The 27,201-nt window shown below is 41.9% G+C and overlaps 2 protein-coding genes across 2 annotated transcripts; one reads left to right on the top strand and one right to left on the bottom strand.

Annotated features, from left to right (window-relative positions):
- Positions 1 to 500: 500 nt before the first annotated feature.
- On the top strand, positions 501 to 18,393 carry LOC311135854 (sodium- and chloride-dependent GABA transporter 2-like; the record flags this gene model as incomplete). The annotated part of the gene is made up of 14 exons (XM_084169878.1): positions 501 to 636; positions 7,409 to 7,543; positions 7,756 to 7,896; positions 8,046 to 8,133; positions 9,370 to 9,502; positions 9,674 to 9,808; positions 9,944 to 10,047; positions 11,816 to 11,940; positions 12,394 to 12,506; positions 12,726 to 12,863; positions 15,554 to 15,656; positions 16,817 to 16,917; positions 17,202 to 17,372; positions 18,286 to 18,393. 14 exons carry the CDS (start codon positions 501 to 503, stop codon positions 18,391 to 18,393), a joined length of 1,731 nt encoding a protein of 576 aa, XP_084026004.1.
- A 592-nt stretch (positions 18,394 to 18,985) lies between these two features.
- LOC311136219 (heat shock cognate 70 kDa protein) lies at positions 18,986 to 24,373 on the bottom strand. Its single transcript, XM_084170337.1, has 9 exons — positions 24,090 to 24,373; positions 22,580 to 22,789; positions 22,109 to 22,314; positions 21,825 to 21,977; positions 21,049 to 21,604; positions 20,623 to 20,825; positions 20,201 to 20,399; positions 19,707 to 19,939; positions 18,986 to 19,495 (listed from the first exon to the last, which is right to left on the bottom strand). The coding sequence occupies exons 2-9, from the start codon at positions 22,782 to 22,784 to the stop codon at positions 19,295 to 19,297; spliced, it is 1,956 nt and encodes a 651-aa protein (XP_084026463.1). The 5' UTR covers positions 22,785 to 22,789; positions 24,090 to 24,373; the 3' UTR covers positions 18,986 to 19,294.
- Positions 24,374 to 27,201: the final 2,828 nt, after the last annotated feature.

The raw sequence follows: 27,201 nt of genomic DNA, 5'->3' as shown, positions 1-27,201 counted from the left end.
TGGCAAGCTAACAGCACTAATTGCGTGAGGTACTGTAGCTAGCTGACAACAAACAGTGCTGCTAACAAGCTAGCTTAGGTAACTTCACTCTGTGGAGGTGAAGTGGTAACCCACACCGAATTGAACAGTTAAGTTGAGAGCTAGGTTTTCTTAAAAAAGCTCTTAAACGGGCTCAGATTCAACAGACTTGTGAAGAGTCGAAAAATTAGGGAACCAGGGCATTGCATGGTGTTATATAGGCCGGCAGGGCTTACACCCACAAAGCCCTGATTGGCCTGTTAGGTGTGATCGAATAAGGCTTCAGCGAATGACCTGCACGAGGGTATGTCCCATAGTGAGATGTTGAACCGAGTCCACTGAAATAGAACCCAGGAGTAGCAGATCCTCCTCACTCACTACAGATCCAGTGGTAGGGTGGTGACACAACGAGAGTTCCAGTACATTCTTAATAGCAAACACCAAGTTAGAGATCAGGGGATACTACAGGACAAAAGAAGAGAATGAACGTGGAGACTCAGGAAGGGAAGAGGGAACAGTGGAGCTCTAAAACAGAGTTCCTCCTCACAGTTTGTGGTAACGTGGTCGGCCTGGGAAATGTATGGAGGTTCCCCTATCTCTGCTATAAGAATGGTGGAGGTGAGTTACATTTGGGGAATCCCCCATATGGGTCTTTCTATAAGTTAGGGTGGCAGTGAGGATTTTTTTGTAGTGGACTGTTTAGGGCTGTTACAAAGTCATTTATAAAACTCTGTAACTTCTTTCATGTTACAACATTAACATTTAAAGAGGGAACATAGTTGAATCAAAACCTACAATACCAGTCAAAAGTTTGGACACACCTACTCATTCAAGGATTTTTCTTTATTTTTACTATTTTCTACATTGTAGGATAGTAGTGAAGGCATCTAAACTATGAAATAACACATATGGAATCATGTAGTAACCAAAAAAGTGTTTAAAAAATCAAAATATATTTTATATTTGAGTTTCTTCAAAGTAGCCACCCTTTGCCTTGATGACAGCATTGCACACACTTGGCATTCTCTCAACCAGCTTCATGAGGTAGTCACTTGGAATGCATTTCAATTAACAGGTGTGCCTTTTTAAAAGTTAATTTGTGGAATTTCTTTCCTTCTTAATGCGTTTGAGCTAATCAGTTGTGTTGTGACAAGGTAGGGTTGGTATTCAGATGATGTCCCTATTTGGTAAAAGACCAAGTCCATATTATGGCAAGAACAGCTCAAATAAGCAAAGAGAAACGGCAGTCCATCATTACTTTAAGACATGAAGGTCAATCAATACGGAACATTTCAAGAAATTTTAACGTTTCTTCGAGAGCAGTCGCAAAAACCATCAAGCGCTATGATGAAACTGGCTCTCATGAGGACCACCACAGGAATGGAAGACCCAGAGTTACCTCTGCTGCAAAGGATAAGTTCATTAGAGTTACCAGCCTCAGAAATTGCAGCCCAAATAAATGCTTCACAGAGTTCAAGTAACAGACACATCTCAACATCAACTCTTCAGAGGAGACTGCGTTTATCAGGCCTTCATGGTCAAATTGCTGCAAAGAAACCACTACTAAAGGACACCAATAAGAAGAAGAGACTTGCTTGGGCCAAGAAACACGAGCAATGGATATTAGACCGGTGGAAATCTGTCCTTTGGTCTGGAGTCCAAATTGGAGATTTTTGGTTCCAACCGCCATGTCTTTGTGAGACGGAGTGTAGGTGAACGGATGATTTCCGCATGTGTAGTTCCCACCGTAAAGCATGGAGGAGGAGGTGTTTTGGTGTTTGCCAAAAGGCACAATATAGTAGCCATATCTAGGAAAACCACAGTTCCAAATGCTGGGCCTAATATTGTGTATAAGAGGTCATGCAATACGTTTTGCAGTGATTCCTATGTTGTTGATGTAAAGAATATATGTTGGTCCGTGGTGTGTAATGAGAAGCAAACAGACACTGCACTTGATACATTTATGAAATTGCTTATTCCAGTTACTAATAAGCATGCACCCATTAAGAAAATGACTGTAAAAACTGTTAAATCCCAGTGGATTGATGAGGAATTGAAAAATGTTATGGTTATGAGGGATGAGGCAAAGGGAATGGCAAATAAGTCTGGCTGCACAACCGATTGGCAAACGTATTGCAAATTGAAAAATCATGTGACTAAACTGAATAAAAATAAGAAGAAACTACACTATGAAACAAAGATAAATGACATAAAGAATGATAGCTTTGGAGCACCTTAAATGACATTTTAGGAAAAAAGGCAAACTCAGCTCCATCATTCATTGAATCAGATGGCTCATACATCACAAAACCAACTGATATTGCCAACTACTTTAATGAATTTTTCATTGGCAAGATTAGCAAACTTATGCATGACATGCCAGCAACAATTGCTGATACTACACATCCAAGTATATCTGACCAAATTATGAAAGACAAGCATTGTAATTTTGAATTCCGTAAAGTGAGTGTGGAAGAGGTGACAAAATTATTGTTTATCAACAATGACAAGCCACCGGGGTCTGACAACTTGGATGGAAAATTACTGAATATAATAGCGGACGATATTGCCACTCCTATTTGCCATATTTTCAATTTAAGCCTACTAGAATGTGTGTGCCCCCAGGCTTGGAGGGAAGCAAAAGTAATTCCGCTACCTAGTAAAGCCCCCTTTACTGGCTCAAATAGCCGACCAATTACCCTGTTACAACCCTTAGTAAACTATTTGAAAAAATTCTGTTTGACCAGACACAATGCTATTTTACAGTAAACAAATTGACAACAAACTTTCAGCATGCTTATTGAGAAGGACATTCAACAAGCACAGCACTTACACAAATGACTGATGATTGGCTGAGAGAAATTGATAATAAAAAGATTGTGGGGGCTGTTTTGTTAGACTTCAGTGTGGCTTTTGACATTATCGATCATAGTCTGCTGCTGGAAAAACCTATGTGTTATGGCTTTACTCCCCCTGCTATATTGTGGACACAGAATTACCTATCTATCAGAACACAGAGGGTGTTCTTTAATAAAAGCCTCTCCAACATATTCCAGGTAGAATCAGGAATTCCCCAGGGCAGCTGTCTAGGCCCATTACTTTTTTCAATCTTTACTAATGACATGCCACTGGCTTTGAGTAATGCCAGAGTGTCTATGTATGCGGATGACTCAACACTATACATGTCAGCTACTACAGCGACTGAAATGAATGCAACACTTAACAAAGAGTTGCAGTTCATTTCAGAGTGGGTGGCAAGGAATAAGTTAGTCCTAAATATTTCTAAAACTAAAAGCATTGTATTTGGGACAAATCATTCACTAAACCCTACACCTCAACTAAATCTTGTAATAAATAATGTGGAAATTGAGCAAGTTGAGGTGACTAAACTGCTTGGAGTAACCCTGGATTGTAAACTGTAATGGTCAAAACACATTGATACAACAGTAGCTAAGATGGGGAGAAGTATATCCATAATAAAGCGCTACTCTACCTTCTTAACAGCACTATCAACAAGGCAGGTCCGACAGGCCCTAGTTTTGTCACACCTGGACTACTGTTCAGTCGTGTGGTCAGGTGCCACAAAAAATGACTTAAGAAAATTGCAATTGGTTCAGAACAGGGCAGCACGGCTGGCCCTTGTATGTACACAGAGAGCTAATATTAATAATATGCATGTCAATCTCTCCTGGCTCAAAGTGGAGGAGAGATTGACTTCATCACTACTTGTATTTATGAGAGGTATTGACATGTGAATGCACAGAGTTGTCTGTTTGAACTACTGGCGCACAGCTCAGACACCCATGCATACCCCACAAGACATGCCACCAGAGGTCTCTTCACAGTCCCCAAGTCCAGAACAGACTATATGAGGCGCACAGTACTACATACAGCCATGACTACATGGAACTCTATTCCACATCAAGTAACTGATGCAAGTAGTCAAATTAGATTTTAAAAACAGATTTAAAAAAACACCTTATGGAACATCGGGGACTGTGAAGCAACACAAACATAGGCACAGACACATGCATACACACACACGATAACATACACACTATACACACACGTACACATGGATTTTGTACTGTAGATATGTGGTAGTGGTGGAGTAGGGGCCTGAGGACACATAGTGTGTTGTGAAATCTGTGAATGTATTGTAATGTTTTAAAAATTGTATGAACTGCCTTAATTTTGCTGGACCCCATAATAAAATACAAATACCTAAAGGACTCAATATTGAACTATTTGGCCTGAATACCAAGCATCACGTCTGGAAGAAACCTGGCACCACCCCCTACGGTGAAGCATGGTGGCGGCAGCATCATGCTGTGGGGATGTTTTTCAGCGGCAGGGACTGGGAGACTAGTCAGGATCGAGGGAAAGATGAACGGAGCAAAGTACAGAGAGATCCTTGATGAAAACCTGCTCCAGAGCGTTCAGGACCTCAGACTGGGGCGAAGGTTCACCTTCCAACAGGACAATGACCCAAAGCACACAGCCAAGACAACGCAAGAGTGCCTTCGGGAAAGGTCTCTGAATGTCCTTGAGTGGCCCAGCCAGAGCTCGGACTTGAACCTGATCGAACATCTCTGCAGAGACCTGAAAATAGCTGTGCAGCGTCGTTCCCATCCAACCTGACAGAGCTTGAGAGGATCTGCAGAGAAGAATGGGAGAAACTCCCCAAATACAGGTGTGCCAAGCTTGTAGCGTCATACCCAAGAAGACTCGAGGCTGTAATCGCTGCCAAAGGTGTTTCAACAAAGTACTGAGTAATGGGTCTGAATACTTATGGAAATATGATATTTCAGTTTTTTACTTTTAATACATTTGAAAACATTTCTAAAAACCTGTTTTTGCTTTGTCATTAGGTGGTATTGTGTGTAGATTGATGAGGGGAAAAAAACACTTTAATCAATTTTAGAATAAGGCTGTAACATAACAAAATGTGGAAAAAGTAAAGGGGTCTGAGTACTTTCCGAATGCACTGTAGATATAAGTGAAAATATTTAACGTTTGAAATGTGGCCATAGAAACCATGACCAAAAACTGACGTCTTATCAATGTCCATAAAATACTTACTTTCAACTTTAATTTACAACCGAAAATGAACGTGAGTTTAACGTCCGTAAAATACGTATTTTCAACGTAATTTTGCTAATTGAAGTTGATCATCTGCTGTTGTCTGCTTGATTTACAGCAGGGTCTAGTTACATTTTACAGAAAAAGCATAAAGGTAATGAGGTCATGTTTTCATGTTTCTATAAGTTGGCTTGGACACCGAGTCTAGCTGTGTACAATTGTGTAGGATGCAGGTTGACGTTTATTGTCATGAGTCTTGTCCTGGAGGCAGAACTGAGCGATTTCCCATTAGATAGGCCAGCTGCAAAGTCAAAATTGGCTATATCGTAAAAATTAAGGAAAACAAAAATGAGCTTTTTGGTTGTAATTTAAGGTTAGGCATTAGAGTTAGCAGTGTGGTTAACTTTAGGGTTAAGGTAAGGGTTAGGTTTAAAATCAGATTTTATGACTTTGTGGCTGTGCCAGCTATAGTGACCAAGCTGCCTCCAGAACATGATTCATGATGAAAAAAACGCTAACCTGTGTGCAGCATAGGCTATTGCGCAACACCCAACGCTTTTTCCTTCCATTATTCAGGATATTTAGAATGACAACACGACACAGTAGCCTAGTATGCTTATTCACAAAATGATATTGTGATAGGGCTACGAAATGACATAACAAAGACATTTTGGTGTCCATGTTACATTTACATTTACATTTTAGTCATTTAGCAGACGCTCTTATCCAGAGCGACTTACAGTTAGTGAGTGCATACATTTTTCATACTACTCCTGCAATGATAAAGGTCACAGTGCCTTCAGAAAGTATTCCACATTTTGTGTTACAGCCTGAATTCAAAATGGACACACAATACCCCATAATGACAAAGTGGAAACATGTTTTTAGACATTTTTGCAAATGTATTGACATTTAAATATAGTATTCACACCCCTGTTAAAATCACCTTTAGCAGCAATTTCAGCTGTGAGTATTTCTGGGTAAGTCTCTAAGAGCTTTGCACACCTGGATTGTACAGTATTTGCGCATTTTTTATTTTTTATTCTTCAAGCTCTGTCATGTTGGTTGTTGATCATTGCTAGACAGCCATTTTCAAGTCTTGCCATAGATTTTCAAGCCGATTTAAGTCAAAACTGTAACTAGGCCACTCATGAACATTCAATGATGTCTTGTTAAGCAACTCCAGTGTATATTTGGCCTTGTGTTTTAGGTTATTGTCCTGCTGAAAGGTGAATTTGACTGAACCATGTTTTCCTCTATGATTTTGCCTGTACTTAGCTTTATTCTGTTTCTTTTTATCCTAAAAAACGCCCTAGTCCTTGCTGATCACAAGCATACCCATAACATGATGCAGCCACCACCATGATTGAAAATATGAAGAGTGGTACTCAGTGATGTGTTGTGCTGGATTTGCCCCAAACATAAGGCTTTGTATTCAGGACATAAAGTTAATAAAGCATTTTTTTTTTGTTGCAGTTTTACTTTAGTGCCTTATTGCAAACAGGATGCATGTTTTGGAATATTTTTTATTCTGTACAGGCTTCCGTCTTTTCACTCTGTCATTTAGGTTAGTATTGTGGAGTAACTACAATGTTGTTGATTCATCCTCAGTTTTCTCCTGTCACAGCCATTGAACACTGTAACTGTTTTAAAGTCACCATTGGCCTCATGGTGAAATCCCAGATTATTTTTTTTACCCAACTACCAATAGGTTCCCTTCTTTGGAAAACCTCTTTGGTCTTTGTGGTTGAATCTGTATTTGAAATTCACAACTCGACTAAGGGACCTTACAGATAATTGTATGTGTGGCGTACAGAGATGAGTCAGTCATTAAAAAATCATGTTAAACACTATTATTGCACACAGAGTCCATGCAATTTATGTGACTTGTTAGGCAAATTTCTACTCCTGAACTTATTTAGGCTTGCCATAACAAAGGGGTTGAATACTTATTGACTCAAGACATTTCAGCTTTTCATTTTTAATTACTTTGTAAACATTTCTAGAAACATGATTCCACTTTGACATTATGGCGTATTGTGTGTAGGCCAGTGACACAAAATCTCAATGTAATCCATTTTTAATTAAGGCTGTAACACAACAAAATGTGGAAAAGGTTAAGGGGTGTGAATATTTTTTGAAATATCCATATTTCTTAAAAAAGTGGGTTAAGTAAAGATACCAGTTACCAGTATGAATATAAATTAGCCAATAAAAGGGAGCTTGGTTAGGGTCTATAGGGCGCAAAATCACTAGTAGCCTGTCTATATTGCGAGTTCACAACATACATGTATGTGTCTGTTCTTAGGTGCCTTCCTTGTACCCTACCTACTGTACGTTGGGCTATGTGGTCTTCCTCTGTTCCTTCTCGAGACATCAATCGGTCAGTACACCCAACAGGGCATCGTCACCTGCTGGAGGAGCTTATGTCCGCTTGCTGAAGGTGAGATGTTTCCATACTCCTTCATTCTACTACAGGCCAAAAGCTTAAAGGGATAGTTCACCCGAATTACCAAATTACATATTGTTTTCATTACCCTGTAAGCAATCCATGCTTTCTCCTTGTCCAAAGACTTATACAGAGAAAATAAATCAATATTTCAGTGAACTATCCCTTTAATGTCCCGCCTCATATTACGTGTTAATTCTCCGCAGGTGTTGGCAGGGCAGAGCTTCTCATCCTGATCTATGACTCTATCATTTACCTCGTGATCCTGGCATGGACTCTCTTCTACCTGGTGTTCTCTTTCAGTTCTCAGCTACCCTGGGCCAGCTGTGGCAACACCTGGAACACAGGTAGGTAGGCCTACATTCTCTGCATGGGAGTAAAACATAGGTTACATTTTACCAGAAAACAATGATACACAAAGTTGGGAACATAAATATATACTGTATATATGTTTTTGGGAGAGAATTCCATTTGACTTTAATTACTTTTTTATTAGATCAATGTGTGGATTTCACTTCACTAAACCATACAGCAAACTGGACCTCAAAAATCACCACTACTTCTGCTGCCACTGAGTTCTGGGAGTAAGTAGCCTGCCCCACACAACACAAAGCAGCATAAGATAAATACTGTATATGAAAACCCTGCAAGACCTCCCTTTAATAATTATCTTACTCTAAAATGATGTACAATATCTGAAATGGCACCTATTCCCTAGAATAAAAAATGGTGCACTACTTTTGTCCAGTGCCCGCATGTGAAATGTATTGCACTATATAAGGAATAGGGTACCATTTTAGATGCAACTTAAATGTAGCTTGATCAGAAAGTGTCCCTCTAGCCCTGTTTATACCGGGTGCTAACATGCGACCTTTGTCCTCATCTTGCCCACATCTTTAGACAGATGTAGATGATTAAAAGACACATTGATCTTCCTAACCACCTCCGGAGGTAGTCAGGCATTGTGTCTGGATTTCTTACAAGTCTAGATGGATATGGACAGTGAAACCATTTCAATCATCATCATCCCACCCTCTAAAATCATTGACAGGTGGCACCATTTATAGGCCTATGTCCTAAAATAAATAAAACTTTTTGAATTAATATCTGTCAAATAATTTGCATACAGGGAGGGACCAGGAAATCTGTTCACAATTTGGACACAGTGGACAGTACACTATACCATATGTAGACGCATGTCTGAAAATGTGGGCACAATCAGAATGTGGATAAGATCAGGACAAAGGACGCATGTTCGCACTAGGGTTTAACACCGGTAACCAGAATCCCAATATTGCCAGATGAAGTTCCTTCCCAATTGCCAAGAAAAAATTATAATATGAGACCTCGGACAAGTAATAATTTGTATGCCGCACTAATGCAAAAACACAAAATATGCAGGTGCGAATAGCTGCATAAAACAAACATCAACTCTCTGGCTTTTTTCATACATTAGACCAGACATCACAATGCTAGCGGCCTACCATATTTACTCAACATAAAGTCCCCAATAGAAAACATCACTTACTTGCATGGCTTCTATAAATTGCATTGCTGACTATCATGTGTAGGCGACCTCTCGACGCAGTTACGGTAGGAAATCTCCATCTCACAGTCATGGTAGGAAATCTCCATCTCACATTCACAAATCTCCAATCTAGCTGTGTGGCACTGGCAGAGGCTCCAGAATATACTGTGGCTAGGCTACTCACTGTTTCCAAAATGGCTGATAAAATTTTTCCATGTTAGACTAATAAAAGTGAGAGCACGGGCTTGACTAGTCACCAGGTATAAACGGGGCTTCTGTTGCCCTCCCCCAGGCGTCGTGTGTTGGCTATCTCTGGAGGCATTGAGGAGGTGGGCAGTGTAAGATGGGAGCTGATGCTCTGTCTCCTCGCCTGTTGGGCTGTCTGCTACTTCTGTATCTGGAAAGGAATCAGGTACTCAGGAAAGGTCTGTATAAGAGTTTCTGTATATCTTACTACTATACATGATTACACCAGTAAATGTTAAATTACTTCACACATCCATGGAACTACCATAAATCTGATTGTTTAGTTACAGGTGGTAATTGTGCTATGGTGGTAAGTTTTGTTTTCGTCCATACTGTCCCCATTTCATTAGGTGGTGTATTTCACTGCCACATTTCCCTATCTGATGCTCTTGGTGTTGCTGGTGAGAGGGTTGACTTTACCTGGAGCTTGGGAGGGGGTTCAGTTTTACCTGTATCCAGACCCTGTCCGCCTTGCAGACCCCCAAGTAAACATTTGCACCATTTCATTTGCACATTCATTGAAGAACAATTTCAAGCTACACTATGATCAAGCCTTTGCATTCCACACAATTTCAGTCTGTTGAATTTCTACATGCACTAATGAATCTCTCACCAAACAGGTCTGGATGGAAGCAGGAACTCAGGTGTTCTTCTCCTACTGTATTGGACGGGGCAGTCAAACTGTTTTGGGAAGCTTCAACAAATACAACAATAACTGTTACATGTAAGACTGTTCAGTTTTGATGATACATTTTTTTTTTTCTCAAAACACCTACAGTGAGGGAAAAAAGTATTTGATCCCCTGCTGATTTTGTAAGTTTGCCCACTGACAAAGAAATGATCAGTCTATAATTTTAATGGTAGGTTTATTTGAACAGTGAGAGACAGAATAACAACAAAAAAATCCAGAAAAACGCATGTCAAAAATGTTATAAATTGATTTGCATTTTAATGAGGGAAATAAGTATTTGACCCCCTCTCAATCAGAAAGATTTCTGGCTCCCAGATGTCTTTTATACAGGTAACGAGCTGAGATTAGGAGCACACTCTTAAAGGGGTGCTCCTAATCTCAGCTTGTTACCTGTATAAAAGACACCTGTCCACAGAAGCAATCAATCAATCAGATTCCAAACTCTCCACCATGGCCAAGACCAAAGAGCTCTCCAAGGATGTCAGGGACAAGATTGTAGACCTACACAAGGCTGGAATGGGCTACAAGACCATCGCCAAGCAGCTTGGTGAGAAGGTGACAACAGTTGGTGTGATTATTCGCAAATGGAAGAAACACAAAAGAACTGTCAATCTCCCTCGGCCTGGGGCTCCATGCAATATCTCACCTCGTGGAGTTGCAATGATCATGAGAACGGTGAGGAATCAGCCCAGAACTACACGGGAGGATCTTGTCAATGATCTCAAGGCAGCTGGGACCATAGTCACCAAGAAAACAATTGGTAACACACTACGCCGTGAAGGACTGAAATCCTGCAGCGCCCGCAAGGTCCCCCTGCTCAAGAAAGCACATATACATGCCCGTCTGAAGTTTGCCAATGAACATCAGAATGATTCAGAGGAGAACTGTATGAAAGTGTTGTGGTCAGATGAGACCAAAATGGAGCTCTTTGGCATCAACTCAACTCGCCGTGTTTGGAGGAGGAGGAATGCTGCCTATGACCCCAAGAACACCACCCCCACCATCAAACATGGAGGTGGAAACATTATGCTTTGGGGGTGTTTTTCTGCTAAGGGGAGAGGACAACTTCACCGCATCAAAGGAACGATGGACGGGGCCAAGTACCGTCAAATCTAGGGTGAGAACCTCATTCCCTCAGCCAGGGCATTGAAAATGGGTCGTGGATGGGTATTCCAGCATGACAATGACCCAAAACACACGGCCAAGGCAACAAAGAGTGGCTCAAGAAGAAGCACATTAATGTCCTGGAGTGGCCTAGCCAGTCTCCAGACCTTCATCCCATAGAAACTCTGTGGAGGGAGCTGAAGGTTCGAGTTGCCAAACGTCAGCCTCGAAACCTTAATGACTTGGAGAAGATCTGCAAAGAGGAGTGGGACAAAATCCCTCCTGAGATGTGTGCAAACCTGGTGGCCAACTACAAGAAACGTCTGACCTCTGTGATTGCCAACAAGGGTTTTGCCACCAAGTACTAAGTCATGTTTTGCAGAGGGGTCAAATGCTTATTTCCCTCATTAAAATGCAAATCAATTTATAACATATTTGACATGCGTGTTTCTGGATTTTTTTGTTGCTATTCTGTCTCTGACTCAAATAAACCTACCATTAAAATTATAGACTGATCATTTCTTTGTCAGTGGGCAAACGTACAAAATCAGCAGGGGATCAAATACTTTTTTCCCTCACTGTATACTGCAATGGATATGTAGAATTTAAATCAGAACAACTTATTCCAATTTTATTAGTTTGACCAATTTTATTAGTTTGACCGCAGTTATAATTAGCATATTTTATGTCCATTCAGGGACAGCTTTTGGCTGTGTCTGCTGAATGGTTGTACCAGTTTTGTGGCCGGATTTGCAGTCTTCTCAGTGCTGGGATTCATGGCACAGAAACAGGGTGTTTCTGTCGCGATGGTGGCAGAGTCAGGTATGGTGTGGCCATCACAGTTGCCTTCTGTTACAGCTCTGTGCTTGTCAAAAACATGTAAAAATGTTTTACGGATGCAGTCAGCTCAGCATACCACAGCATTATTTAGGGTAATCATCAGTGCTTTAAATGCAATGCTTAAATGCTCAATTTGAATGTGAAAATGATGAATGCATTTAACATTTTCGCATTCCAATTGAGCATTTAAAACATTTGCATTCATAATTCTCACATTCCAATTGAGCATTTAAGCACTGCATTTCTACTTTTCACATTCCAATTCAGCATTGCATTTTAGAATTGGCACTGATAACCATCCATAATGTTGTAGCATACTGAGCCAGGACATGCACACGAAAAACTGCATCTGTATCATATGCAAAACGTACTTCATGCTCAATTTCCATTGCTAAGAGTTATTTTCCTCCTATTCCTGTTTACTGTTGCTCCTAGGTCCTGGTTTGGCGTTCATCGCCTTCCCCCAGGCAGCAGCCATGATGCCCTTCCCACAGCTCTGGACGGTCTGCTTCTTCTTCATGCTTCTTCTGCTGGGAATAGACACACAGGTACCTAAAGACCATGCCCAGCTAACACAGAATGTTCTTGTAACATTCCCTTAAGGTTCTCTTTTGGTTATTTGACAAATAACTTTCCCACAACGTCCTGGGAACCAAACTTTGTTAGCTGGGTGTGGTCTACATGCAACAGTTAATCAAAAATGGGTTGTGTTGATCCCACAATGTACTGTATCTTGATGTCACTTTTATCTTCCTTTTCTATTTCAGTTTGTCATAATGGAGGGAGTGATAACCTCTTTCACAGACTTGTTTCCTGTTACACTGCGAAGGCCAAGATATCGAGAGGGCTTTGTGCTCCTCTTCTGTCTCTCCTGCTTCCTCATACAGCTGACTCTGATCACAGAGGTGAGACATTGAATTAGCTTCCTAATCAACTGTTTTAGACTCTCTGTCCAGATATGTGAATAAAGTCGTGCCCTCTGCACACTGGCGTGTCTAGGCCCAGACTGCAAGGTAAAGAATGTTCCATAACAATCATTATCTGGAAGTGTTGCAATGACTACAATGTTGATTTACTGACTTCACTGCCTAATTGTCTTCAGTGATATTGTGTATGATTTCTTCCATGTGCTCGATCTCTGATTCTACACTTCCCACCTGAATATGAAAATTCTCAACATGTTTAGGCACTGAACAGGATCAGAGATAATATTGCAGATAGATTTGTGGCTTCCATCAATGTAATTGTCTGCATCATTTCCAATCCCCCATATATTTTTTGGGAAAATATATACACTACCGTTCAAAAGTTTGGGGTCACTTAGAAATGTCCTTGTTCTTGAAAGAAATTTTAAAAAATGGTCCATTAAAATAAAATAGATCAGAAATACAGTGTAGACATTGTTAATGTTGTAAATGGCTATTGTAGCTGGAAACGGCTGATTTTTTTATGGAATATATACACACACAGAGGCCCATTATCAGCAACCATCAGTCCTGTGTTCCAATGGCACGTTGTGTTTGCTAATCCAAATTTATCATTTTAAAAGGCTAATTGATCATTAGAAAACCCTTTTGCAATTATGTTAGCTGAAAACTGTTGTGCTGATTAAAGAAGCAATAAAACCTTCTTGAGACTACTTGAGTATCTGGAGCATCAGCAATTGTGGGTTCGATTACAGGCTCAAAATGGCCAGAAACAAAGAACTTTCTTCTGAAACTCGTCAGTTTATTCTTGTTCTGAGAAATGAAGGCTATTCCATGTGAGAAATTGCCAAGAAACTGAAGATCTCTACAACGCTGTGTACTACTCACTTCACAGAACAGTACAAACTGTCTCTAACCAGAATAGAAAGAGGAGTGGGAGGCCCCGGTGCACAATTGAGCAAGAGGACAAATACATTAGAGTGTCTAGTATGAGAAACAGACGCCTCACAGGTCCTCAACTGGCAGCTTCATTAAATAGTACCCGCAAAACATCAGTCTCAACGTCAACAGTGAAGAGGCGACTCCGGGATGCTGACCTAGGCAGAGTTGCAAAGAAAAAGTCCAGTGTCTGTGTTCTTTTGCCCATCTTTAATTTTTATTGGCCAGTCTGAGCAATGGCTTTTTCTTTGCAACTCTGCCTACGTCAGCATCCCGGAGTCGCCTCTTCACTGTTGACGTTGAGACTGGTGTTGAGGACCTGTGAGCCGTCTGTTTCTCAAACTAGACACTCTAATTGCAAAAGGGTTTTCTAATGATCAATTAGCCTTTTAAAATGATAAATTTGGATTAGCAAACACAACGTGCCATTGGAACACAGGACTGATGGTTGCTGATAATGGGCCTCTGTGTGTGTATATATTCCATAAAAAAATCAGCCGTTTCCAGCTACAATAGCCATTTACAACATTAACAATGTCTACACTGTATTTCTGATCTATTTCCTCAACACCAGTCTCAACGTCAACAGTGAAGAGGCGACTCCGGGATGCTGACGTAGGCAGAGTTGCAAAGAAAAAGCCATTGCTCAGACTGGCCAATAAAAATTAAAGATGGGCAAAAGAACACAGACACTGGACTTTTTCTTTGCAACTCTGCCTAGGTCAGCATCCCGGAGTCGCCTCTTCACTGTTGACGTTGAGACTGATGTTTTGCGGGTACTATTTAATGAAGCTGCCAGTTGAGGACCTGTGAGGCGTCTGTTTCTCATACTAGACACTCTAATGTATTTGTCCTCTTGCTCAATTGTGCACCGGGGCCTCCCACTCCTCTTTCTATTCTGGTTAGAGACAGTTTGTACTGTTCTGTGAAGTGAGTAGTACACAGCGTTGTAGAGATCTTCAGTTTCTTGGCAATTTCTCACATGGAATAGCCTTCATTTCTCAGAACAAGAATAAACTGACGAGTTTCAGAAGAAAGTTCTTTGTTTCTGGCCATTTTGAGCCTGTAATCGAACCCACAATTGCTGATGCTCCAGATACTCAAGTAGTCTCAAGAAGGTTTTATTGCTTCTTTAATCAGCACAACAGTTTTCAGCTAACATAATTGCAAAAGGGTTTTCTAATGATCAATTAGCCTTTTAAAATGATAAACTTGGATTAGCAAACACAACGTGCCATTGGAACACAGGACTGATGGTTGCTGATAATGGGCCTCTACGCCTATGTAGATATTCCATTAAAAATCAGCAGTTTCCAGCTACAATAGCCATTTACAACATTAACAATATCTACACTGCATTTCTGATCAATTTGATGTTATTTTAATGGACAAAAAAATTGCTTTTCTTTCAATAACAAGGACATTTCTAAGTGACCCCAAACTTTTGAACGGTAGTGTATATTTATTTTATTTATATATTTTCCTTTATTATTTTCCCCTAACCCTACCACCCCTCCCTTAATTGGAGTAAACTAATGGACAACAACACTTAGGCTTCTACTTCCAGCTTATACATACAACATACATTTTACGGACACAGTATATTTTACAATAGTTATCTTTTGGTTTTTTTTTGTCCCTTCAGCTACCCTCAACCCCTCCCATCTATCTCTGAACACCATCCAGTTTTGATTTGTACAGGACATTTTTGGGGTTCTTCTAATATACAGGGAGGGATCTTCGTGTTCCAGCTCATTGATTACTACGGCTGCAGTGGAGCCTGTGTCCTTTTTGTGGCTGTGTTTGAGTCACTGGCAGTGGGATGGATCTTTGGTAAGTGTAAATCCACTTTTTCCACCCTGGTCATGATGCTGGAAATACATTAGCCTTCATTTCAAGCACTGGAGTTGTAGTGGTTAAAAAACCCCATTACACTTTACACAACCACTCAGTTTTTGTAATCATTTGGTATGTAAACTGGCTTCCTCTCATTGTCTCCTTGACTTGAGGTCATAGCCGCGGGAACAACCTTTTTGGCCAAAGTGGAGATGCTGATTTTTGTTGTTGTTGTCTGCGCTACAGATGTCTATATCGGTCTGCTAATACTAGTAAAGGCCCAGTGCACTACTTTTGTGAACATTTATTTTATAAACATTTTTTATTCTAATTTTTCAGGGTGTGCTGAGCAGCATAATTGTTTCCATATTTTGTCTTTATTTTATAAACATTTTTTATTCTAAGTTTAGAAAATAAATACAAAATATTGAAACAATTATTTTTTCACAAAAGTAGTGCACTGGGCCTTTACTAGTATTAGCAGACCAATATAGACATCTTTAGCGTAGACAACAACAACAAAAATCAGCATCTCCACTTTGGCAAAAAAAAGTAGTTGTATAATTAAGAACAGTATCTTGCAGGATTCAATAGTTGGAATTGTAAGAGTAGTTGCCCTGTCCCTTTCTCTGTTATTGTCATCCTAATGGAATTCAGAAAGAACAAAACCCTGTCCTCAAACATATACCTCAAAAGCTGCAAAGTTATGGGCAAAGACACGAAACATCCACATCAAATTGAGTATTTTTGTTGATCAAATAACATGGAAAAAAACCACTTTTTGTGCAGTATTAATTTACCATCCTTACAAACCACTTAATGTAAATGTATTACTGTATTGTACATAGGCTTGGCATCTAGGTTTGTACCTGTAGACGTTCCATCACCATGAAGAAAAACAATGCACAATACAGTAATTGACTACATTGTAACATCAAGTGGTTTGGGATGATGTGATGTGGCTCAGTTGGTAGAGCATGGCGCTTGCAATGCTAGGGTTGTGGATTCGATTCCCGCAGGGGACCTGTATGAAAATGTATGCACTCACTACTGTAAGTTGCTCTGGATAAGACTGTCTACTAAAAAGGACTGCAGCACCTAAACTACTTCCCGTGGCTATGCGTGAGTTGTCAGTAAACCTGTTTTAAAATCCCCAGGGGCAGATCACATGGAGGATGCCATTAAGGACATGACTGCACAGAGACCGTGTGTCCTCTTCAGACTGTGCTGGCGTTACTTCACCCCACTTGTGTCTCTGGTGAGTCAGATTGGTGATCTGATGGTGCTTGTGGTAAATATTTAAAGCTGTATATCTTATAAAAGTAGACATATGGCTAGATTCAATCCGTAGCGCAGATGATTGAAATGTAAAGTTAATTTCTGATTGAACCGACATTACTGTATGCAGCATTTACCATGAATGCAGCCTCCGCCCACGCTGGAACATTTCCTTTAAATTTAAATTGTGCGGATCTTCCGTGCTATGGCTTGAATCTAGGCCTTACTCATTGGGTGCTTTGCTTTTCCTCCATATCTTCCTAGAGTTCCTTCATCTTACACATGGTGGACTACAAGCCCCTCAGGTTTAACCGCTGGTATGTGTACCCAGACTGGGCCTATGCACTGGGCTGGGCCATGGCCCTCTCCTCCATCCTCCTGGTGCCACTGTGGGGGATTGGCAAGATCTGTGTTGGCACAGGCAGCCTCAGGCAGGTTAGTACTTAGTCAAATACACACATTTCAGTCATTTAGCAGATGCTCTTATCCAGAGCAATTAGGGTTAAGTGCCTTGCTCAAGGGCACATCAACATATTTTTCACCTAGTCGGCTCTGGGATTCGAACCAGCAATTTTTCGGTTACTGGCCCAACGCTCTTAACTGCTAGGCTACCTGCCGCTCTTGTCAAATACAACATAATAATACATGTATTTAATAGAGAAGGGATGCTGAGAATTATACTCTTAAAGGGAAACAGATTCTGGCATTTAAGCCCTTGTTCTACTTACCCAGATGAACTAGTGGATGCCATTTTTGGGTAACATTGCTACTGTAGCTGTAGACTTCCATTGCGCTAACGCTAGTTAGTAGTTTCACGAGCCAATGCTAACTTCCTTCATGCAGACATGAAAATGGTATCCACGAGTTCATCGGACTCTGGGTAAGTAGATAATTTTTAGTCACATGCACAGGGTCGCAATGTAGTTGCAGTGTACAGTCAAATTCGTAAGAGCCGAGGTCCAACAATGCAGGTGTGAATGAAACAATATATACATGTTTACAACTGCCGATAAATATATACAAGTCCATCGGGGTAATTGTCAGTTGGGGGGGGTAATAAGAGCAGCGAATCAGAAAGATAAATGTCCATTGGGGTGGGGGCAGGGTAGATAATGAGGGGGGAAGGTAGCTGAGTAGTGGTGGCTTTTCAGCAGCCTGATGGTTTGGGGGTAGAAGCCATTGGCCAGTCTTTGTTTTAGCCATTAAAGTAGAAGGGCTTAAATGCCAGAATCTCGTAGTATCCATTTAACAGTATTAAATGTTTTTGGTATATGATGGTGCCAGTGTGAAACTAAGCTGCATATGTAAAATGATTGTTTTAACCATCCCATGTAATATCCTTTTTTAGCGTTTGGCTGTCCTCTGTCACCCTAATGATGAACTCCCTCTGACCCGGAAGGGGAAACGTGGAAAAAGAGATGGACACACAGAAGTGGAGACATTTAAGATAAATTGACCACAGAATCCAAGAGCTCTGCAATAGGGCAGTGCTTGTATTTTTTATTAAAAAACTGTTGATCTCATGCAGTGTCAGTCCTTGCATCCATAGTAAATGGTGCCGTGTACATCTAATGTACTATTGGGCATGTCTGGCTTTGGCTCAAGTTAAGGATAATGCGCAATATTCACTCTAAAAAAAGCAATTAATAATAAATGCCATTTAGCAGACGCTTTTATCCAAAGCGACTTAGTCATGCGTGCATACATTTGTGTATGGGTGGTCCCAGGGATCGAACCCACTACCTTGGCGTTACAAGCGCCGTGCTCTACCAGCTGAGCTACAGAGGACCGCAATCTGTATTTACTTGGTCACTGCCACCACCCAAGTATTTTCTAACCAATAGCCCATGATAATCAACTGCAAATAGCAGGCTCTCATGCCACACCAAGTAATTAAGAAACAATCTATTCAGAATTAGTGCTGGAAAAGTGAGGCAGGACCTCAAGACGTTCTTCCGACGCTGGAAGTTTATGGGAAGCTCCAAGCGAGATGAAACTCATTAATCAAAAGTTGTGAACAGCAGCCAAGTAAAGCACCCAAATCAACATTTAGAAGTAAAGGTGAAAGGTCACCGTATATTTTATTTAGTCTTAAAGGCATTGTGACAAAGGCAGATGACAACTGAGAAAATATACAAAATACACCATGTGAAATTTGACAGCTTAGTTGCGCAAACAGAAAATTACTGTTCCCTGTTGTGTAGCAAACAAAGTTGCAATGTGTGATCCCTCCACCTTTATTCTAACTTACATTTCACTCCTTGACAAAAGTCACGAGACTCAAAGCCACAAGAGGGTAGAAAACATTTCAAACTTTGCTTGTTAGGGGGAGGTAGTTGCAGAAACAATGGAATGGTTTAGTCGACTTCCTCAATGGTTGGTCCAGATGATCCACCACCTCCAGGAGCAGCGCCACCAGCTCCAGGGAATCCGCCAGCCATGCCCTCAGGCATACCGCCAGGCATACCACCAGCACCCTGGTACAGCTTTGTGATGATGGGGTTGCACACCTTTTCCAGCTCCTTCTGGTGGTGCTCGTACTCTTCCTTCTCAGCAGTCTGAGAAATGCAGACAGATACAGTTAACATTAGCAAAACATAATTGACTTCAAATTATAAATATATTTATCTTAAGTCGCTCAGACATCCAAGGAAGGTATTGGGCCATCTTTGGTCTTACAACCTCTGGTGGAAACTACGAATGGCAGGAGTAAACTTCATCACAGCAAGTGGTCTAAGACAGTTCAAGTCCAACCAAATAAATTCTTACCTGGTTCTTGTCCAGCCAGCCAATGACCTCGTTGCACTTCTCCAGAATCTTGGTCTTGTCCTCGTCACTGATCTTACCCTGCAGTTTCTCATCCTCCACAGTAGACTTCATGTTGAAAGCGTAGGACTCCAGTGAGTTCTTGGAGGAAACCTTGTCACGCTGCACATCATCCTCACACTTGTACTTCTCAGCCTCCTGGACCATGCGCTCAATGTCCTCCTTGCTCAGGCGACCTTATGGAAAAATGCAATCAAATCAACCAATGTTTAACGAAAACTACTCAACTGTACATCATTGTAGAAGCAAAAGTACTATTTTTGTCGCTCAGACATCCAAGGAAGGTTTTGGGCCATCTTTGGTCTTTCAACCTCTGGTGGAAACTACGAATGGCAGGAATAAACTTCATCACAGCGAAACTATTGGGGTTAAGGCTAGTAATTATAGCCCATTTGCCATAGTGTTACATTACGACGCCATCACAACAAACGTATTACCCTTGTCATTGGTGATGGTGATCTTGTTCTCCTTGCCAGTGCTCTTGTCAGCTGCGGACACGTTCATGATGCCGTTAGCATCAATGTCAAATGTGACCTCAATCTGAGGAACACCGCGAGGTGCAGGGGGGATTCCAGTCAGCTCAAACTTGCCCAACAGGTTGTTGTCCTTGGTCATGGCCCTCTCACCCTCGTACACCTGGAGGATACAGTCAATATTAGCAAAACATACATGGTCTTCAAATGAGAAGTACATTTCACTAAACAGTCGCTCAGACATCCAAGGAAAGTATTGGGCCATCTTTGGTCTTTCAACCTCTTGTGGAAACTACAAATAGCAGGAGTAAACGTCATCACAGAGTGGCCAACGGAATGAGGAAACATTGCCCTGAAATTGACATTTCATGCAGGCCCTTTCTCACCTGAATGAGCACACCAGGCTGGTTGTCTGAGTAGGTGGTGAAGGTCTGGGTCTGCTTGGTTGGGATGGTGGTGTTACGTTTGATCAGGACAGTCATGACACCTCCAGCGGTCTCAATACCCAGGGACAGGGGGGTGACGTCCAGCAGAAGCAGGTCCTGGACATTTTCAGACTTGTCACCTGAGAGTATGGCTGCCTGGACAGCTGAAAATGAGAATGAGAGGTTAGACGCATGGAAAAACATTACTTTAGACTCACAGTGCCATTGTCGCTCAGACATCCAAGGAAGGTTTTGGGCCATCTTTGGTCTTTCGACCTCTGGTGGAAACTACGAATGGCAGGAGTAAACTTCATCACAGCGAAACTATTGAGTTAGGGCTAGTTATAGCAGCACATTGGCCACAGCGCAAACTGATCAGTGACCCACCTGCGCCATAGGCCACAGCCTCGTCGGGGTTGATGCTCTTGTTGAGCTCTTTGCCGTTGAAGAAATCTTGGAGCAGTTTCTGGATCTTGGGGATACGAGTGGAGCCTCCGACCAGAACGATGTCGTGTACCTGGGCTTTGTCCATCTTGGCGTCGCGGAGGGACTTCTCCACTGGGTCCAGGGTGCCACGGAAAAGGTCTGCGTTGAGTTCCTCAAAGCGAGCCCGGGTGATGGAGGTGTAGAAGTCGATTCCCTCGTACAAAGAGTCGATCTCGATGCTGGCCTGGGTGCTGGAGGACAGGGTGCGCTTTGCCCTCTCACAGGCGGTGCGGAGACGGCGAACAGCCCTCTTGTTGTCGCTGATGTCTTTCTTGTACTTGCGCTTGAACTCTGCGATGAAGTGGTTGACCATGCGGTTGTCAAAGTCTTCTCCACCCAGATGGGTGTCTCCAGCAGTGGACTTGACCTCAAAGATGCCATCCTCGATGGTCAGGATGGACACGTCAAAGGTGCCACCACCCAGATCAAAGATAAGGACGTTCCTTTCAGCACCGACCTGAAACAGAGGATATTCAGTATTTGCAATGAGCGCGTACAAGCAAGAACCGATCTATGGAATGGCTAGATATTCGCTCAGACATCCAAGGAAGGGTATTGGGCCATCTTTGGTCTTTCAACCTCTGGTGGAAACTACGAATGGCAGGAGTAAACTTCATCACAGCAAACAAGCACTGCAGTCCTTTTCAACAGAATAAAGATCATAGAAAGTAGTTCACCTTCTTGTCCAAGCCGTAGGCAATGGCAGCAGCAGTTGGCTCATTGATGATACGCAGTACATTCAGGCCCGAGATGGTGCCAGCATCTTTGGTTGCCTGGCGCTGGGAGTCGTTGAAATAGGCAGGTACGGTAACAACGGCATTGTTGACAGTCTAGGGAGAGAAAATGTCAATGATACATTTGAATAATCACATAGACTAGTAATGGCAAACTTAAAACTACACCTTCCTGTACAGAAGGAAAGTAACACGTATAAGTCAGTCTGTATAATTAGAAAGCTTACTTTTCCAAGGTAGGCCTCAGCAATCTCCTTCATCTTGACCAGAACCATGGAGGAAATTTCTTCTGGGTAGAAGGACTTAGTCTCTCCTTTGTACTCAACTTGGAGCTTAGGCCGAGTAGAATCATTGATAACTTCAAATGGCCAATGCTTCATGTCCGATTGAACAACTCCATCATCAAACCTGCGGCCAATCAGTCTCTTGGCATCTGCAATAAGACAATAACCAGTTACATTATATTTAACCTTTTCTACAGCCATACGGAGTCTTGTGTGCTATATGGCTTGTCACTCAGACATCCAAGGAAGGTTTTGGGCCATCTTTGGTCTTTCAACCTCTGGTGGAAACTACGAATGGCAGGAATAAACTTCATCACAGTGAACAAGCTTTGGCACACCATAAAGCCAAAAATAACACATTTAACCATTCAAATCCACTAATTTCATGAGAAATTTCCAGAACTTAAAACTTACCGAATACTGTGTTACAGGGGTTCATGGCAACCTGATTCTTGGCGGCATCGCCAATGAGCCTCTCAGAGTCAGTGAAGGCAACGTAGCTTGGAGTGGTCCTGTTGCCCTGGTCGTTGGCAATGATTTCAACCTTGCCATGCTGGAACACACCCACGCAGGAGTAGGTGGTCCCGAGATCAATGCCAACTGCTGGTCCCTTAGACATGTTACCTAAACAATGAAAAATAGCCAGGTGTTAGGTGAAGACAAATGGATGCTATGCGTTAATTCAACAAAAACGCAGTAAACAAATCAGTGTTCGCTAAATGTCAATGTGGTCTTCAAAATACAGTGGTAGAAAATTGGCCTGTTGGAAATTACAAACTCCCTACTACGTGGCACAGTCCAGGCTGGATCTGATTAACTCTAGAGAAACTGCAATGAGAACACTGCGCTCACAGGAAAAACATTTACTGACTTAATGGAGTACAAAACAGAATGTAAAAGATGCCAAAGGGCAACTTCAGAAACGGAAACACAGAAATTGCGCACATAGATTAGAACTGCCGCTTCTTAGAATTGTTTTCAACGAGAGATCTATAACTCACATTATGTTTATTATGGTCAGGTCGACCAACAAGTTCATACAGGTGAGTCGGTACCATTATTGACCAGAGATTAACAGCGACCTGTCCTCGAGCTTTCTCAGTCACTTGAAAATGAGCTCTGCAATGGTTAAGTCCTATCCTCACGAAATATGTGCTGAGAAGCTTCTCTATAAAATAGATTATAAAGTATAACACCAGAACCACAGTTTCAGAAGATAATCAAAAGTAGCTTCCTACCAATAAAATAGTTTAATTCTCAAGATAATGTGCTCATGTCTATACCAAGTGAAGTTATGTAACAGATATCGGTATGTACCGGTATTACACTTCTGTAAATTATAAATCGACGTCCGCATGTGCGTCACACCACGCGGGGTGTTGAGTTTCCAGAACGTTCTATAACTAGGCCGAGAACCACAAGGGTGATCGCGCGCCTTTTCCTGGTATACAAAATACAAACGTTAGCTTAGTAACAAAAACAATTTCAAACTCTCCATCGAATGTCAAACTACCTTTGGCTACCTTTTAGCTGTTATGGATTGCACACGACCAAACAAAGACTGACCGCTAGTTCGCAAGCAAAGGTTAAGTAGCTAGCTGTTAGCAAACGTTAGCACACTACTCAAAACGAAGTCAACTCAAATGGATAATGTAAAGATAATGCAGTAACTCAAGTTATAGCTAGTTCAGTTAGGTAGGTTTTACCAGGTTTAATTCGTCGACTAGGGGACATTAGTTAGCAAGGTAAAATGCCAACGGGTTAACTAACGTTAACCAGCCTGGTCTTCAGACAGGTTAAAGTTAATAACTTGCCGGCCAATCACGGATATAAAGTGTATCTGGTTGTGGCCAGCTAAATTAATTACTACTGAAAACTGATTTGGTTATTACATTACTATTAAATTCAACTATTTTGTAGTTACCTGATTAATTATTTGACCGAGGGTGACGGTGATGTTGGTCGGAGTTGAACAATGGCGAAGCCTCCCTTTCTTCGCCTTGTGAGAGAAAGAAGGAAGAACGGTTCTACCATTTTTATATAAACGGCAAGGCAACCAATCATAGTTCAGGATTCCACTTGCCACTCCAAAACACCAATAAAAACACAGGATGTCGCTCCCTCCCACTACCCATGAAGACCTCGGGTTGCGTTCAGTACGGGTGCACCCAATACTGAACCAATCAGTCGATATAATCGAGAACGATCATCAGAAATCACGCGATATCAATCAGACAGTGGGGCGCTGCCTGATCCACTAGTTGGTCAGAAGGTTCAAATCAACGTTTTATATCGTGGTGTACATGTACTGTATTGACAATGACACAATAACGCGAGATCACATTTCCAGCATGGCCGACAACCAGACCACCCTTGCCCGCAGTAGGAAGCAAAATTGTAATTAATAAAAACAAGTGAGCATTGCATTTGCAGCACCTTAATTAATAAAAACATTTCAAACGTAAAACGTAAACTCTAAACGAGCTCCGGCAACTCGTGGCCCAGCTAGCTGCTGGCTCAATCACCACATTGCTAGCCCGCGGGCGCGTTGCAGGTCGACACGGGTGCGTTCATTGCTAGGCTGCGGTTGCAGGTCGACACAGGTGCGTTCCAGGTGGACTTCATTGCTTCTTAATTTATGGGTGTATTACAACGTTTGGATATTTTACATAACATATTAGCATAATTAGTTCCGATTATTAGATGATTTATTGGCCTCTACTTTTATTTTATTTTTAAAAAATCCCAAATCACTGTAGAGCTACCATCCTGTAGGTTTTCGCTCCAAACCCAGTAGGAACTAAAGTGATTCAGCTTATCAACCAGTCAGTTAGGTGCACTAGATAAGGGTTTGAAGAAAAACCTACACTCCCATTCAAACCCAGAATCCTAAACTGGATTTCTCAAGATTTCCAACACGATTCAACGAGACAAGATTTGGAAGGATTGCCACACGAGGCTAGTGTTGAACATATCAGCTAACCACATATTGGTGGTGTTCCTGCCTGATTACGTTGAAGACGTTGCATTGCATCAACCAATGGTTGTGTGCTATGTCATCGACTGTCGGGCATTACATTGCAAGATCTGGCAGCCGTCTGCAATGTAGTCAAGCAGGAATGCGACCCATATGATATAGCGGTATAGCAATCTAATGCCCGACTGCACAGTCGATGACGTGGCATGCAGATGACGTGCTATGCAACTATTGGTTGATGCAATGCATTATCTGCAATTTGGTCAGGGCATGGAACATGACCCTCAACTAGCTGAATCAGGTATGTTAGGTTCGGGTTGGACTGAATACCCACAGGAGGGTAGATCTCCAGGAAGAGGGTTAGGTAGCTCTGTTGTAACCCATGTAAGTACTAGGTCGTATTTATTGGTGCGGACCGTAGCAAAACTCCCTTGCAATGAAAAACTAAAAACAAGCGTTTCTTATAGGACAAGTTAAGGTAGTCCCTTGCAGTTTCAGTCCGTTTTCATTCTGTTTGGTGCCTAGTGAATACGACCCTGTACTGCCTCCAACCAAGTCCCAGGCTTTTGTGGGCACACTGCCCCACGACGGCTCATTTGCAGTTCTATAGTTTCAGTTTTGTTTTTGTGTAGAGAGCAGTCTCGCGCATTGGCACAGTGTGAATTGCATTGACTCTTGAATTGCAAGAGACAAAACAATATAGAACAGCCAGGAAAATAACCTCAACGTCAACAAAACAAAAGAGCTGGTTGTGGACTTCAGCAGAGGGAGCACGCCCCCATCCACATCGACGGGACCGCAGTGGAGAAGGTTAAAAGCTTCAATTTCCTCTGCGTCCACATCACTGACAATCTGAAATGGTCCACCCACACAGACAATGTGGTGAAGAAGGCACAACAGCACCTCTTCAACCTCAGGAGGCTGAAGAAATTCATCTTGGCCCCTAAGACCCTCACACATTTTTACAGGTGCACCATTGAGAGCATCCTATCAGGCTGTATCACCGCCTGGTACGGCAACTGCACCGCCCGCAACCGAAGAGCTCTCCAGAAGGTGGTGTGGTCTGTCCAACGCATCACGGGGGGCACACTGTCTGCCCTCCAGGACACCTACAGCACCCAATGTCAAAGGAAGGCCAAAAAGATTTATCAAGGACATCAACCACCTGAGCTACGGCCTGTTTACCCCACTATCATCCAGAAGGCGAGGTCACTACAGGTGCCTCAAAGCTGGGACCGAGACACTGAAAAACGCCATCAGACTGTTAAATAGCCATCACTAGCCGGCCTCCACCCAGTACCCTGCCCTGAACTTAGTCACTGTCACTAGCCGGCTACCACCCGGTTACTCAACCCTGCACCTTAGAGGCTGCTGCCCTATGTACATAGACATGGAATCACTGGTCACTTTAATAATGGAACACTGGTCACTTTAAAAATGTCTTAATACTGTTTTACTCATTTCATATGTATATACTGTATTCTACTGTATTCTAGTCAATGCCACTCCGACATTGCTCGTCCTAATATTTAGATATTTCTTAATTCCATTCTTTTACTTTTAGATGTGTGTGTATTGTTGTGAATTGTTAGATACTACTGCACTGTTGGAGCTAGCAACACAAGCATTTTACTACACCCGCAATAACATCTGCTAAATATGTGTATGCGACCAATAAAATTGTATTTGATTTGAATATACCATAGAATCATGTAGACGTTAAATGTATCTCTACCAGTATAGAGTCTGATAGCAGAATGTAGGAAATAGTTGGAATGGCTTTGTCCTAGCAGGTGGAACTGAGAAGCCGTGAACTGTCAGTGCTCTCTGAGTGGAGGGAGGTCGTGAAGAGGGTGCGATGGATCTCTCATGTCTTTGAGGGGTAAAATTGTGGCTTCCTATCTACATTCCGTTAAAGCAGTGCTTCTCAATTATTTTCTGTTGCGCCCCCCCTAGGAAGAAGTAAACATTTCGCGCCCCCCAACTCTCCGCCGCGACTGGAAATAGTATCATTTGTCTATGAAATTGTTATAATATAATATAATATGCCATTTAGCAG

The sequence above is a fragment of the Coregonus lavaretus genome, assembly GCF_964263955.1.
Source record: "Coregonus lavaretus genome assembly, chromosome: 10".
NCBI lineage: Eukaryota > Metazoa > Chordata > Actinopteri > Salmoniformes > Salmonidae > Coregonus > Coregonus lavaretus.
The sequence above is the reverse complement of the archived record's forward strand: the minus strand, read 5'-3'. Positions and strand labels throughout refer to the sequence as shown.

Excerpts from the sequence above, each read along its gene's own strand:
- LOC311136219 (XM_084170337.1), bottom strand. The coding sequence starts at position 22,784 with ATGTCTAAGGGACCAGCAGTTGGCATTGATCTCGGGACCACCTACTCC. Across the intron at positions 20,400-20,622 it reads AGCCTGGTGTGCTCATTCAG|GTGTACGAGGGTGAGAGGGC; the intron begins GTGAGAAAGGGC and ends TGTATCCTCCAG. Across the intron at positions 19,496-19,706 it reads GCTGGCTGGACAAGAACCAG|ACTGCTGAGAAGGAAGAGTA; the intron begins GTAAGAATTTAT and ends TGCATTTCTCAG.